General features: G+C 41.7%; 1 protein-coding gene across 2 annotated transcripts in view; it reads right to left on the bottom strand.

Moving 5' to 3' along the window:
• The window catches only part of SYT14 (synaptotagmin 14), a 348,909-nt gene that overhangs the window by 233,148 nt on the left and 100,702 nt on the right, over nucleotides 1-15,059 (bottom strand). For both annotated transcript variants that reach the window (XM_077485715.1, XM_077485716.1), the window contains exon 3: nucleotides 7,985-8,137. In XM_077485715.1, the coding sequence (XP_077341841.1) occupies nucleotides 7,985-8,137 (153 nt within the window). The remainder of the gene's footprint in view (nucleotides 1-7,984; nucleotides 8,138-15,059) is intronic.

Raw genomic sequence — 15,059 nt, 5'->3', positions numbered from 1 at the left:
GAAAGTAAAAGAATTGTCAAAGGATTTGTGGGAAAAGGTAGTTGAACTGTATAAAACAGGAAAGGGATGTAAAAAGATATCCAAGGAATTGAGAATGCCAATCAGCAGTGTTCAAACTCTAATCAAGAAGTGGAAAATGAGGGGTTCTGTTGAAACCAAATTACAGTCAGGTAGACCAACTAAAATTGCAGCCACAACTGCTAGGAAAATTGTTCGAGATGCAAAGAAAAACCCTCAAATAACTTCAGGTGAAATAAAGGACTCTCTGAAAACATGTGGTGTGGCCGTTTCAAGATGCACAATAAGGAGGCACTTGAAGAAAGATGGGATGCATGGCCACGTCGCCAGAAGAAAGCTTTTACTACGCAAATGCCACAAAGTATCCCACTTACAATACGCCAAACAGCACAGAGACGAGCCTCAAACCTTCTAGCACAAAGTTATTTGAAGTGATGAGACCAAAATCTAGCTTTTTGGCCACAACCATAAACACTACATTTGGAGAGGCGTCAACAAGGCCTATGATGAAAGGTCCTGTGAAACACGGAGGTGGATCGCTGATGTTTTGGAGATGTGTAAGCTACAAAGGCACAGGAAATTTGGTCAAAACTGATGGCAATAAAAAAAAAATACTGGAGGAACATTTGCTGCGCATGAGACATATTTGGACATTCCAACATGACAATGATCTAAAACACAAGGCCAAGTCAACCTGCCATTGGATACAGTAGAATAAAGTGAAGGTTCTGAAGTGGCCACCTCAGTTTCCTGACCTCGATATCATTGAGTCACTCTGGGGAGATCTCAGACGTGCAGTTCATGCAAGACATCCCAAGAATTTACAGGAACTGGGGGCTTTTTGCCAAGAGGAATGGGCAGCTTTACCACCTGAGAAGATAAAGAGGCTCATTCACAAATACCACAAAAGTCTTCAAGCTGTCATTGATGTTAAAGGGGGTAATACACGGTATTAACAACTGGGGTATGTAAACTTTTGATCAGGGTCATTTGAATAGTTTCTGTTGCCATTATGATTTAAAAAGAGTAAACACAGTTGATTGATAATAAATGGCTTCAGCCAAACACTAACCATGAGTGAAAAATGTTTTTGTGTTATCACTCTGAAAAGTGGCCAAGAAATCAAATTCCGCCAGGGTATGTAAACCTATGAGCACAACTGTATTTACAAAGCTGTCGATGGAACATGTGCCCCCAATGCAAGAATTACCCTCACTTCTTGTTCTGATGACAAATGTAAAATTTGGGATTTCCTATATCCAGGGGAATCTCCCTGGTGGACACACAGACAGCAATAACAGCTTTACAGGTTATTTAATTCTTTCCTACCCTGCCCAAAGCCATGAATAAAACATTGGCTACACATACACTTAAAGAACACCAGGCATACGTCAACTGAAGCATAGCACTGTAAACAGACTCTAAATGGCTATAGCCAGTTTGTTCATCAACCATTGGTCTGCTCTTTAGAGGATATGATGGACAGCCATGGTGCATTTCAGCAGCAAGAGCGGAGAAAGATTAGTGAACATTCGTTTGTCGATTGTCCCTCTGATGAATGAAGCCAGAAGCGACAAGTTTTTAATTACTTTTGGCTCTGGAGCCATCATTCTATGACCTCTGCTGCCAGGGTAAAAGCTAGACAAGCACAATATGTGCTTGTTTAGCTTTAATCACTTCAGCCCCCTGGAGGGTTTTACCCCCTTAATGATCAGGCCATTTTTTGCAATATGGCACTGCGTTACTTTAACTGACAATTGTGTGATTGTGCAACACTGTACCCAAACAAAATTGTTGTCTTATTTTCCCACAAATAGAGCTTTCTTTTGGTGGTAAATGATCACCTCTGCAGTTTTTATTTTTTGTGCTATAAACAAAAAAGACCGACAATTTTGAAAACACAATATTTTTTTACTTTCTGCTATAAAACACATCCAATAAAAAAAAATCAAAAATCAAATTTTTTCATCAATTTAAGCCAATATGTATTCTGCTAAATCCAATAAGCTTATATGGATTCGTTTGCACAAAAGTTATCGCTTCTACAAACTATCAGTGTTTTTATGGCTTTTTTTTTCTAGTAATGGTGGCGATCGCCAATTTTTAGCAGGACTGCGACATTGCGGCAGACAAATCGGACACTGACATTTCTGACACTTTTTGGGAACCAGTGACATTATTACAGTAATCAGTGCAAAAAATATGCACCGTTACTGTACTAATGACACCTGCAGGGAAGGAGTTAGCATCAGGGGCGATCAAACGGTTAAGTGTGTCCCTATGGGGTGCTTGCTAACTGTGTGGGGGTTGCTCTGACTGGGGGAAGATAGAGATCAGTGTTCCTGCTTAGCAGGAACACCGATCTCTATCTTCCCCATCAGAACGGTGATCTTCCTTGTTTACATAGGCAGAATGCCATCGCTGGTAGCCAGGAAAGGCTTTTAAACACAACATATGAACAATATTATGTACCATATTTTGTTTCACATAAGCGTGCAATTTTAAACACATTTTAACATGTTTGATATCTATTTATTTGACACAACCCCACTTTTTTATATTTTACCAAATAATCTGGTGCTTAAAGGGGTTGTAAAGGTTTATTTTTTTAAATAACAATTAATACTTACCTCCACTGTGCAGTTCGTTTTGCACAGAGTAGCCCCGATCAAACGAACAGCCCACAAGAGCTGGCGGAAAGCAACGCGGGATCGCGCCCACGGAGATTTGGGGGCAGAGAGTGCAAGGTGTTTTTTCACCTTAATGCATAGAATGCATTAAGGTGAAAAAACACAAAGCTTTACAACCCATTTAACCACTTCTGGACCGCCCCAAAATCATTATACGTCAGCTGTTTGAAGAAGAATATCGTTTCAAATAAAAGTGGTCTCTGCAGCGGATTCGCCGAAAGATCACTTTTACTGGCGGCTGGAGAGATGCCCGCCGCGCTCCTCTGCCCTCTGCCGCTTACCGGAGCCATCAGCAGTGGCAGAGGCGATCAGATCCTTCTTGTGGCCTGGCATTGAGACGAGTGAGGGGGGGAAGATGGCCCCCACACATCTCCATATCATTGCAGGGCGAAAGCAACGTCAAAACATCACTCTTAAAGCTCTTAAAGGGACATAGCTCTTAAAGGGACATTTTTTTTCATTTATTTTAATTACAACATTGTTTGTTTGTTTTTATTGCATTTTAGTGCAAATATGAGATCTGAGGTCTTTTTGACCCCGATCTCATGTTTAAGAGGTTCCGTCATACTTTTTTTCTGTTACAAGGGATGTTTAGATTCCTTGTAATAGAAATAAATTTTAATTTTAAAGCAGTGTAAAAATAAAAAATAAAAAGTAAAATAAATAAGAAAAAAAATAATGTTTTTAAACGCGCCCCATTCCGGCGAGCTCACATGCAGAAGCAAACGCATATGTGAGTAGTGTCCGCATATGAAAACGGTGTTCAAACCACACATGTGAAGTATCGCCGTGATTGGTAGAGCGAGAGCAATAATTCTAGCTCTCTTCTGTAACTTAAAACATGCAACCGGTACAATGTTTTAAAATGTCGCCTATGGAAATTTTTAATGGTAAAAGTTTGTCGCCATACCACGAGCAGGCGCAATTTTGAAGCGTGACATGTTGGGTATCAATTTACTCGGCATAAAAACATTATCTTTCACAATATAAAAAAAGGTGGGATAACTTTACTGTTGTCTTATTTTTAAATTAAAAAAAGTGTAGCTTTTCCCCAAAAAAAAAAAAAGTGCGCTTGTAAGACCGCTGCGCAAATACGGGGTGACAGAAAGTATTGAAACAACCTCCATTTTACTTTCTAGGGTGTTAGAAATTTTTTTTTATAATGTTTGGGGGTTCTAAGTAATTTACTAGCAAAAAAAATGTTTTTAACTTGTAAACAACAAATCTCAGAAAGAGGCTCGGCCCTTAAGTGGTTTAATTAGAGTGTTTTTATTACTGAAAATATGGGTTTAAAAAACAGCTTTAATATTGTATGACATTAAAGAGGAAGTAAACCCTGATGGGTTTACTTCCTCTTTTTTTCCCTGCAAAGGTAAAGCATAATGGACTACTATGCATCGCATAGTAGCTCATTATGTGTCACTTACCTGACACAGGAGCCAGCGAAGTCGCCGCTGTCACCTGTAGTCCGCCGCATCCATCTTGGCTGTGGCGTCTCTCGCAGCTCCGACGAATGACAGCGGAGAAGCCGCGATGACGTCACTCCCGCGCATGCGCACGGGAGTCGCGTCTCGGAGCTCCGACGCTGCCATTCGCCGGAGCCGCGATGACGTCACTCCCGCGCATGCGCACGGGAGTAGACAAATTTGGCAAATCCATTCTTGGACTTGCCGCATTTAGTGCGCCTGCGCGCCGCTGTCTACGGCGCATGCGCCGTAGACAGCGGTGCCCATTTTCGGGCAAATATCTCCTAAACCATATAGGTTTAGGAGATATTACTTGGACCTACAGGTAAGCCTTAATCTAGGCTTACCTGTAGGTCAAAGTTGTTTGGAAGGGTTTACTTCCATTTTAAGCACTGCAAAAAGCAGGGTCTCTGCATTACAGAAAATATGTTTGTGTTTTAAAGAATTCCAGGCATGGTATATTTTTACATAGTTACATTGGTCCAGCTAGGAAATGTAACTATGCATATACCATAATTTAAAACACACAAAAATCACTGTTCCAAAGGTAAAAGAAACAATACAGATGAGCTGCCAGCACACCACACAAAAGGATACAATATACAATTAAAATTCTTAAATAAAAAAAGTGCAGAGCTTACAACAAGTGAAATCAAAAAATATAATCATTGAAATAACACATAAGTCTACAATGTCATCAATGAGTAACTTCCACCAGTGAATTCATATTAAAGGATAAGTTCACAAAAAATAAAAATAAAATAATAATAATGCATTTATTATTTTTTCTGTTAGGGACTGTAAAGCATTGCACCCAATCAGCAGATCATGGGGCGAGTGGTGTGTCAGCTGGTGCATTTGTAACATGTTACACCCGAAAAATGGGTGTAACATGTTACAAAAGGTGAACTTATCCTGTAAGAAAGTGACAATGCCAAGAAAAGTGTAATCTTCCTCTTCAAGCTATTCAATAAGAATAACCAGACACCACGTGTGCTCCCCCAACCACTTTGAGCCTTACCAGGGAGACAGATTCCCCTGGATATAGGAGATCAAAGATTTTACAGTTGTCAGAAATTACGTAATTTATGACGAAACGAGTAGGGAGAAGCCAGAAGGCCTAATGTCATTGTGCAATGCGTGTGAATCGCCAAGGATTCTGGGAATCTTAGCTTTACATTCCTATTCTTATCTATGTACAGCATTCGCGTAAGTGTTAACAGATTTTATGTAAAATATATGCTGAATTTATACTATTGGAAGTGGTTTCTTTGCCATTTTTATGTATTATGTTTTAGCCCTGACTGAGATAAGGGGGAAAGCTGTCCTGACAGTTGCCAGGTCCTGTGATGATAATGGAAACAACAAGCTTTTGTGGCTTATGAGGGTCACAATTATTATTATTATACAGGTTTTATATAGCGCCAACAGTTTGCTCAGTGCTTTACAACATAAGGGCAGATATTACAATTTGGTACAAGAGGAATCAGAGGGCCCTGCTCGTTAGAGCTTACAATCTAAAAAGGAAGGGTCAATACAAAAAGGGACAAAAGGTAATAGCTGTGGGGGGATGAGCTGATGGAGGAAGTAAAACAGTGCTAGTTAGAAGCAGGATAGGCTTCTTTGAAGAGAAGGGTTTTTAGGGATCGTCTAAAGATGGCTAGATTAGGGGAAAGTCAGACAGATTGGGGTAGGGAGTTCCAAAGGATGGGAGAAGCTCTGGAGAAATCCTGGAGGCGAGCATGGGAGGAGGTGACAAGGGAGCTAGAGAGCAGGAGGTCTTGGGATGACCAAAGAGCGGCTTGGTTGGTATTTTGAGACTAGGTTAGTGACGTAACTAGGGGCAGAGTTATGGATGGCTTTGTAAATTATTGTTAGTACTTTGAATTTTATTTATTGGGTGAGTGGAAGCCAGTAGACGGATTGGCAGAGAGGGGTGGAGGACACTGAATGGCTGGTAAGGTGGATGAGTCTGGCAGCAGCATTCATTATGGACTGAAGGGTGGATAGCCTATGTAAAGGTAATCCAATGAGGAGGGAGTTGCAGTAGTCGAGGCGAGAGATGACCAGGGAGTGAATTAGAAGCTTGGTGGTGTCATTAGTTAAAAAGCGGCGTATTCTGGAAATGTTGCAGAGGCTAAGACGGCATGATTTGGACAGGGCTTGTATGTGGGCCTGAAATGACAGTTCGGAGTCTAAGGTTACCCCTAGCACCCTGGCATGTGAGGACGGACTGATAGGTGTGCCATTGATCTTGACAGAGAAGTCAGGCGAAGGGGCACGTGGGGGAGGAAATATTAAGAGCTCAGTTTTAGATAGATTAAGTTTGAGGAAGTGGTGTGACATCCAGGCTGATACGTTTGTTAGTAGATCAGTGATGCAGAGAGATAGATTTGGGTGTCATCAGCATATAAATGGTAGTGAAAGCCATGGGAGGCTATCAGCTGACCCAGGGAGGATGTGTAGATCGAGAATAGTGAGGTCCAAGGACAGAACCTTGGGGGACCCCAACGGAAAGGGGAGTTGGAGAAGAGGAAGTGGAGTTGTAAGTGACACTGAAGGTGCGATGAGATAGGTAAAATTCAAACCAACGGAGAGTGCAGCCATGGAGACCAAGCAAATTGAGTTTTTTGAGGGGGGGGGGGGGGTGGTCAACTATATCAAAGGCGGCAGAAAGGTCCAAGAGTAAGAGTATGGAATAATGACCATTGGTTTTGGCTGTTAGTAAGTCGTTTGTGAGTTTTAGGAGGGCAGTTTCTGTGGAGGGCTGTGGGCGAAATCCAGACTGAAGGGGATAAAGAAGGTTATTTTCAATGAGGTGGTTGCTCAGTCGGTTGTAGACTAAACGTTCAAGTAGTTTGGAGGCAAAAGGGAGTAAAGAGATGGGTCTTAAGTTGTTAAGATTGGTGGGGTCTGAGGCCTTTTTTGGTATGGGAGTGACTAGTGCACGTTTTAGAGGGTTGGGGAAGATGCCAGTAGAGAGTGAGGTTGAAGATATGAGTTAAGGAGTGTAGGATTGAGTCAGATGGTGACCGTAGTATTTGAGAAGGAACAGGGTCCAGGGGGCAGGAGGTTAGGTCTCTCTTGTATATCTCAGAGTGGTTGGGGAGCACACAAGATGTCTGCTTATACTGCTTAAACTTGAAAAGGAAGATTACAACTTTCTTGGCATTCTCTCTTGCTTAATATGAATTCACTGTTGGAAGTTACTTATGGGTGACATTGTGGATTTTTGTTTTTATTTTAATGATTATATTGTTTAATATCCCTTGTTTTAAGCGCTGCACTTTTTTATTTAAGCATGTATATACCATACCTGACATATGACCCAGGGAGGCTGGAAATCATCAAAGGAGATATTGCTGTTCAGTGATCTCCACTAGTATCAGGTTCCCATGCTGAGCAGATGGCCATTCTGAATACAGGAGGTCGGCTGCTCAGCACAGGAGCCATTCGGAGATCGAAAATCGGGTGCAGCTCTGCATAGAAACCAGTTTCCATTGTTTGTTTTTTGTCAAAGCTTAAAAGAACAAGCTGAAGTTAGAAGCTGACTGGCTACTATGTACAGCTGCACCAGATTTTGCACTCTCCAGTTTTGGTAACTCAACCCCACCATGTCTGGAATTATTCTTTAAGTAAATTTCAGGCCTAAAATGTGCATTCTAAAATATTTCCATAAAAAAAAAGATACCACTTTGGTAGTGAATGGGTTAAAGGGAATTGGACAGTCATGGATCTTTAGTAACAGAATGACATTACATCTGGGTATACAAAGAATGCAGAATCATTTTTTTCAAAGTTCCATCTCACCTTGAGAATTCTTTGTGCAAAAATCCGAACCACCGTGATGAAAGCCTCCACTTTTCCCAAAACACATTTTCTTGTTAATGTAGAGAAAAAGCAATAGGAGGAAAACAATGGACACACCGACCGCTGAGAGAAAACCGACAGCCTCAGGAGACACTGATAAAAAAAAACAAAAAAAAAAATTTTTTTTTTAAAACAACCAAAGAAGTCATTAATTTTTCACAAAGTACCTGTAATTAATGATGCTAAATTGGAGAGGAACATCGGCATGCAGGTTGTTTTAACCCCGGAAAAACCTGTACATAGCATGGTTTGATTTACAGAGAATTAGGCAATATGAAAATTCAGGAAATCAAGGTACATGGAATGTATGTTCCTCCCCAGGCTGTATTAATCTGCACACACATATTTCTAAACAGTAAAGAAATTTGCAGTTGACCAATTTTGCACATCAATTCATTTGTGATTGTTTAGCATTTTATTTACAGAGATGGATTTGAGTCAGTGTTGACATGTTTAAGGGAGTTTTTCAGAACTGGTGCGTTTGTAAATGGCAACCAATCAGCTTCTAACTTCAGCTTGTTCAGCTAAGCTTTGAAAATTGAAGATAGAAGCTGGTTGGTTGCCATACACAACTGGTCTACATGATCGCTGCTCCAGTTTTGATCAATTCCCTTTTGCATCTTCATAAAGCATGGGGTGTTGTGGTTAGCACTCTTTATGATGCTGGTATCAAGGGTTCAACCATTAAACAATGCCGCTTGGGGCACTCTTGTCTGTCAAGGGTTCAACTGTTATATAAGGCCACTCAGCAAGGTCACTTGGGGCTTGGTGGTTAGCACACTTACATTGAAATGATAGTGTCAAGGGTTCAGCCATTATACAAGACCACTTTGCAGGGAGTTTGTGCATAGGTTCCACTAGGTGCATTGTTTTCCTCCTATAACTAATGAATACAGTGCATCCGGAAACTATTCACAGCGCTTCACTTTTTCCACAGTTTGTTATGTTACTGCCTGTTTCCAAAATTGATTAAATGCATTATTTTCATCAAAATTCTACAAGCAACACTCCATAATAACAACATGAAAGAAGTTTGTTTGAAATCTTTGCAAATTTATTAAAAAAGAAAAAAAAAATTATGTACATGAAGTATTCACAGCCTTTGCTCAATACTTTGTTGAAGCACCTTTGGCACAAAATACAGCCTCAAGTCTTTTTGAGTATGATGCTACAAGCTTGGCACACTTATTTTTGGACAGTTTCCCCATTCTTGGTTGCAGGACCTCTCAAGATCCATGAGGTTGGATGGGGAGTGTCGGAGCACAGCCATTTTCAGCTCTCTCCAGAGATGTTCAAATCGGGTTCTAGCGGGACGACTCAAGGATATTCACAGAGTTGTCTACTCCCTTGTTATCTTGGCTGTGTGCTTAGGGTCGTTGAAAGATGAACCTTCGCCGCAATCTGAGGTTCAGAGCACTCTGGAGCAGGTTTTCATCAAGGATTTCTCTGTACATTGCTGCATTCATATGTCCCTCAATCCTGAGTAGTCTCCCAGTTCCTGCTGCTGAAAAACATCCCCTCAGCATGATGCTGCTACCACCATGCTTCACTGTAGAAATGGCATTGACCAGGTGATGAGCAGTGCCAGGTTTCCTCCATGACATGACACTTGCCATTGAGACCAAAGAGCCCAATCTTTGTTTCATCAGACCAGAGAATTTTATTTCTTATGGTCTGGAAGTCCTTCAGGTGCCTTTTGGAAAACTCCAGGTGGGCTGTCATGTGCCTTTTACTGAGGAGTGGCTTCCGCCTGGCCACTCTACCATACAGGCCTGATTGGTGGAGTGCAGCAGAGATGGTTGTTGTACTGGAAGGTTCTCATCTGTCCACAGAGAAATGCTGGAGCTCTGTAAGAGTGACCACTGTGTTCTTGGTCACCTCCCCGACTAAGGCCCTTCTCCCCAGATTGTTCATTTTTGCCAGACGGCCCTCTCTAGGAAGAGTCCTGGTGGTTCCAAACTTCTTCCATTTATGAATTATAGAGGCCACTGTGCTCATTGGGACCTTCAATGCTGCAGATATGTTTCTGTATCTTGATACAATCCTGTCTCAGAGGTCTACAGACAATTCCTTGGACTTCAAGGTTTGATTTGTGTTCTGACAAGCACTGTTAACTGTAGGACATGATATACACAGGAGTGTGCCTTTCCAAATCATGTCTAATCAACTGAATTTACAACTGGTGGACTCCAATCAAGTTGTAGAAACATCTCAAGGATGACATTTGCAAAGATCAAAAGATTTGACTACGTTTATCAGTTGTACCATTTTTACCATTTAATTAAAAAGGTGTGATTTTTACTGCATTTTCGGTCTTGTCTGTTTCATGGTTCCTGACATTTGTTCAGTGGTTACTCTGCAGATACCTACATTAATACAAGGCACAGTGGTGATAAAGGGGCAGATAATCAGTGGATCGCACTTCAACACACTAACTCTGTGTGCTGCAGTACAATGAGTTTTTACTCTTATTGGACAAAGAGCCTTTAGGGGAAGAGACATCGCAGTTCTGAAACCACAGGAGATAAAACAAAGACTGACTCAGCCAACCAGACTCCACTTATAAGTGAACTATCCCTTATCAGCGGATTGACCCTTTAAGATTGAGATTTATTTATTACAGGTACTTATATAATGCTGTAAATTTACACAGCACTTTACGTATATATTATACTTTCACACCAGTCCCTGCTCCCTAGGAGCTTACAATCTAAGGTCCCTAACTCACATACATTAGGGCCAATTTAGTCAGGAGCCAATTAACCTGTCAGCATGTCTCTGGAGTGTGGGAGGAATTTGGAGTACCCGGAGGAAACCCACACAGGCCCATAAACATGCAAACTCCAGGCAGGTAGTGCCGTGGTTGGGAGTTGAACTGGCGACCTTAGTGATGCCACGCAGAAGTGCTAACCACTTAGCCACCCTGCTTCCCTTAATATTCAGATACACATATATGTTTTAAATATGTATATAATTAAATGGCCATCTCAAAAGGTTGCTGCCAGAATGATGGCAGAGTGAATGGAAAAACTACAGATTTTACGCGCTTTACAAAAGAAAAAAAAAAAACACTGTTAAAAGCTGCCATATAAATTAGAGGACAATTAAGGCATATTTCTTAAACGCTATCATTATATTACCTGTACTCTATGACATACTCTACCATTAAAAGCAATTATGTACTTGTTATTTGAAAAGATAGTTGGCGGATAAAGGTTGTCCCAGAAAACCATTTGTGATAATTACACACTGTGATACATTACATGGAACTGCCAATAAATGGGTATAACTGGCTTTTAAAGAATTGACTATAGGCTGCTTTTACATTATTCTTCACACTGTTTTTGACTGTATCTCAAAAATATCAGGCTAACGGAGTTAAGAAGTGGCCCCAAATTAATATCTATATTTAAAATATTTTAGATTTTCTTAAATAATCACTGGCATTGCAAGCAAGTTAAGATTGATGTCCATTAGACATGGCAATATCCAATGCCTCCTCCATTCTTTTGTGCAGCTCTGCAACAAGTCTACACAGAAAAATCACCCGTTTCGCAGTTCCTCCTGGTCTTTTCACCACTGATTCATTGTGGGAAAACATCCTATTTAAAGCTGCACTACAAATTAGGAAAGCCCCGGAAGAATATACCCCCTTCCCGTCCACGCCATTTTTTGCGATCTGGCACTGCGCCACTTTAACTGACAATTGCACGGTCATGCGATGTTGTACTCACAAAATTTATGTCCTTTTTTCCCCACTGTGACAGGAGTCAATTTTGTGGAACCCAGCTTTCCTTGGAGAGCTATGGAAACTCCCATGTCCAGCTTCCCCAGACCCTCTTATGTGTAAATCACCCTGTGTCCATTAGGGGCCCAGGGTGCCTGAGAACCCCACTATGATCTGTGCTATTTAGACACACTGTACAGCTGCACTAGAATGTTGTATATGTATGTATATATTGTGTGTTGTCTCATGCTGTTGTGGACTCTTTGCTGTGATCGTTTGGGGTGAGGTTGTATTCCAATGTTCTATTGTGTCTGTCTGCCTTGGATATTATGGGATGTGCATATAAATTAGCTGTGAGATTGGTGGGGGTGAATTCCTCCAACAGCTCTCCCTGCTGTTAAGACAGTTTACTGATGAGACATTTTAATACACCTGACCTGTGTGTCTATTGTGATTGGACAGTTTACCCCGCCCTGAATCCAAGGGTGGGGGGTGTGTCTGAGTTATCTATCTGTTGAAACATGTGCTTGAATAAAGCAGTTTGATGTTGTTGTTCACCCTACACTGTGTTATGGCTGGTGACTGGGTGGGCTAAAAGATCTTGGATCGTGTGGTACCGGACAGAGAAAGCCTTTACGGTGGACATAGTCCTGTTGAGGGTAAGGGCACAATGTTTTCTACTTTTTGCTATAATAAATATCCCAATTTTAAAAAATAAAATGTTTTCCTCAGTTTAGGCCGATATGTATTCTTTTTTGAAATAAGCGTATATTGATTGGTGTGCGCAAAAGTTATAGCATCTACAAAATAGGGGATAGATTTATTTATGGCATTTTATTTATTTTTTTCACTAGTAATGGTGGTGATAAGCAATTTTTATCCTGACTGCGAAATTGCGACGCACAGATCGGACACTTTTTTGGGACCAGTGACATTTATACAGCGATCAGAGCTAAAAAAATAGCCATTGATTAATGTATAAATGTCACTGGCAGGGAAGGGGTTCCTACTTAGTAGGAACACATAATCTGTCTCTACTCCCATGAGAGAACTGGGATTTATGCGTTTAAACACACAGATCCCCATTGTCGCTCTGTCACGAGCGATTGCGGGTGCCCAACGGTCATGGAAACCGCCGGGGACACACTGAGGGTGCACGAGCACCTGCATCTTAAAGAGTAGAAGTATAACTGCGGTGGCTGGTCCGGAAGCAATTAAAGGAGTTGTAATGGCAGAAGGTTTATCTTAATGCATTCTATGCATTAGAATTTAAAAAAAAAAAAAAAAAAAAAAAAACTTTTGGCTGCTTTCACACTGGAGCGGGCGAATGTTAATGGTAAAACTCCGCTTTACCTTACTTTTAGCAATGCTATTCGGCAGCTAGCGGAGTATATTTAACCCCCGATAGTGGCAGTGAAAGGGTTAAATTCCCCATATAGCGCCGCTGTCGAATTGCTTTGCAGGCGCTTCAGCATCGGTGACCATTCATTTCAATGGGCAGAAGCGGTGGAGGTGCGGTGCATACACCACTCCAAAGATGCTGATCGCAGGACTTTGTTTTAACGTCCTGCCAGCGCATTGCCTCAGTGTGAAAGCACTCGGGCTTTCACACTGAGACTGCAGAGGATGGGATGGGATGCCCCATCATTCTCCAGCAACGTCTACGAGTGCTTTAGCCATCCAGCAATCTCCTCCTGATTGGCTGAGGCACAGCAATGATGCTATTGGCTCCCGCAGCTGTCACTAAAAGTCAGTTAGACAATCAGGGGAGAAGGTCGGGGCTTTGTGTCTGAATGGACGCACAAAGCTATGACTTGGCTTGGGTGCCCCCATAACAAGCTGCTTGCCGTGGGGGCACTGAACAGGAGGGAGGGACCTAGAGCAGTATTTAGCGCAAATATCAAAAATTCTGTAAATACTGCATAAAAAAGGTGTTAAAGTCAATTTACAGAAGGAAATAAACAAAAATATGCGGTAATTAAGTAGTGGTCCAAGGTAGCAATAACTATGCGAGAAGTATGGCAATGGTCAGACCCAGGGTAGGAGGTCAGTGATTGTTTTAAAAAAATCATCAGGTAAGTGCAAGCTGGAGAAGGTGGCAGCTAGATTCCACTCAGGAGTTATGTCTGGATGCTGGAAGACAACATAGCATAGACGATGGAGCCTTTTGAATCCAGTCTTCTGGAATTTAAAGTAATGCAGAAGAAGAGGAGGAGAAGATCTAGAGTGGTCCCTTTAAAAGGAAAGATGCGATAAGGAGCACATATTGCTTAATAAATACATAAATGCTGATACCCTGCAAAAGTTTTGGTTATCAAAAGCAGTAATTATGGAGCTGTATACCCAACTCATAGGGTACCTTGAGCCCTCAACCCTGAGAAGCCATGCCATACCAGCCATGACTAAATTGTTGGCTGCATTTAATTCTTTGGGGTAAAGCATCCTATCAGATGGTAGCTGGAGAGATGGTGGGAATTTTGCAGGCATCATTTTCCTGTCTCCTTATCAAAGCACTGCACGATTTCTGTGCAAGAACAGCACAATATATATATTTTTCCAGAATCTCATCAGGAGCGGGATCGAACCAAATATTTTAAGGCTGCTTTCACACTGGGGCAGTATTCAGGCGTTACAGCGCTAAAAATAGCGCCTGTGTAACGCCTGAAAAAAACCGGCCCCTTTAACTCCAGTGTGAAAGCCGGAGGGCTTTCACACTGGAGCGATGCGCTGGCAGGACGGTGCTTTGCGGGCGGGTTTAACCCCTTTTCGGCCGCTAGCGGGGGTTAAAACCACCCCGCTAGCGCCCACACACCGCCGCTAAAACGACGGTAAAGCGCCGCTAAAAATAGCGGCACTTTACCGCCGACGCCGCTCCCGCTGCAGTGTGAAAGCAGCCTTATTGTATTGCCAAAATCACAAATGTGCTAAGTGCAATTGACTGTACGCTTTTTTTTTTTTTTTTTTTTTTTGCACCATCTTTAAAAGGAGCATATCCACTGCAAGAAAGGTTACTTCATTTTTTCATCTTTCCATCTATTAAATCTTTGCCCTTGTTGTTTTAACTTTGGATAGTAAATATTTTTTCTGCCAGTAAATACCTTATACAGCCCACTTCCTGTTTCTTGCCTGGTAAAAAGCCTAGGCTTATGACATCATGCAAAGCTTTCTCTCTCATTCTTGTGAAAGTTTGCCAAGAAAGGAGGGGGGATGAGTCATAAGAGGGACAATAAGAGCTTCAGGGCTGGAGGTGTGCCTCTGTGTGTCTGTGTAAATGCAGGAAGTGAAAAG

This window comes from Lithobates pipiens, unplaced genomic scaffold (assembly GCF_037356315.1).
Source record: "Lithobates pipiens isolate NorthernLeopardFrog02 unplaced genomic scaffold, aLitPip1_a1.2 Scaffold_18, whole genome shotgun sequence".
Lineage (NCBI taxonomy): Eukaryota > Metazoa > Chordata > Amphibia > Anura > Ranidae > Lithobates > Lithobates pipiens.
This window is presented reverse-complemented; position numbering and strand designations above follow the sequence as displayed.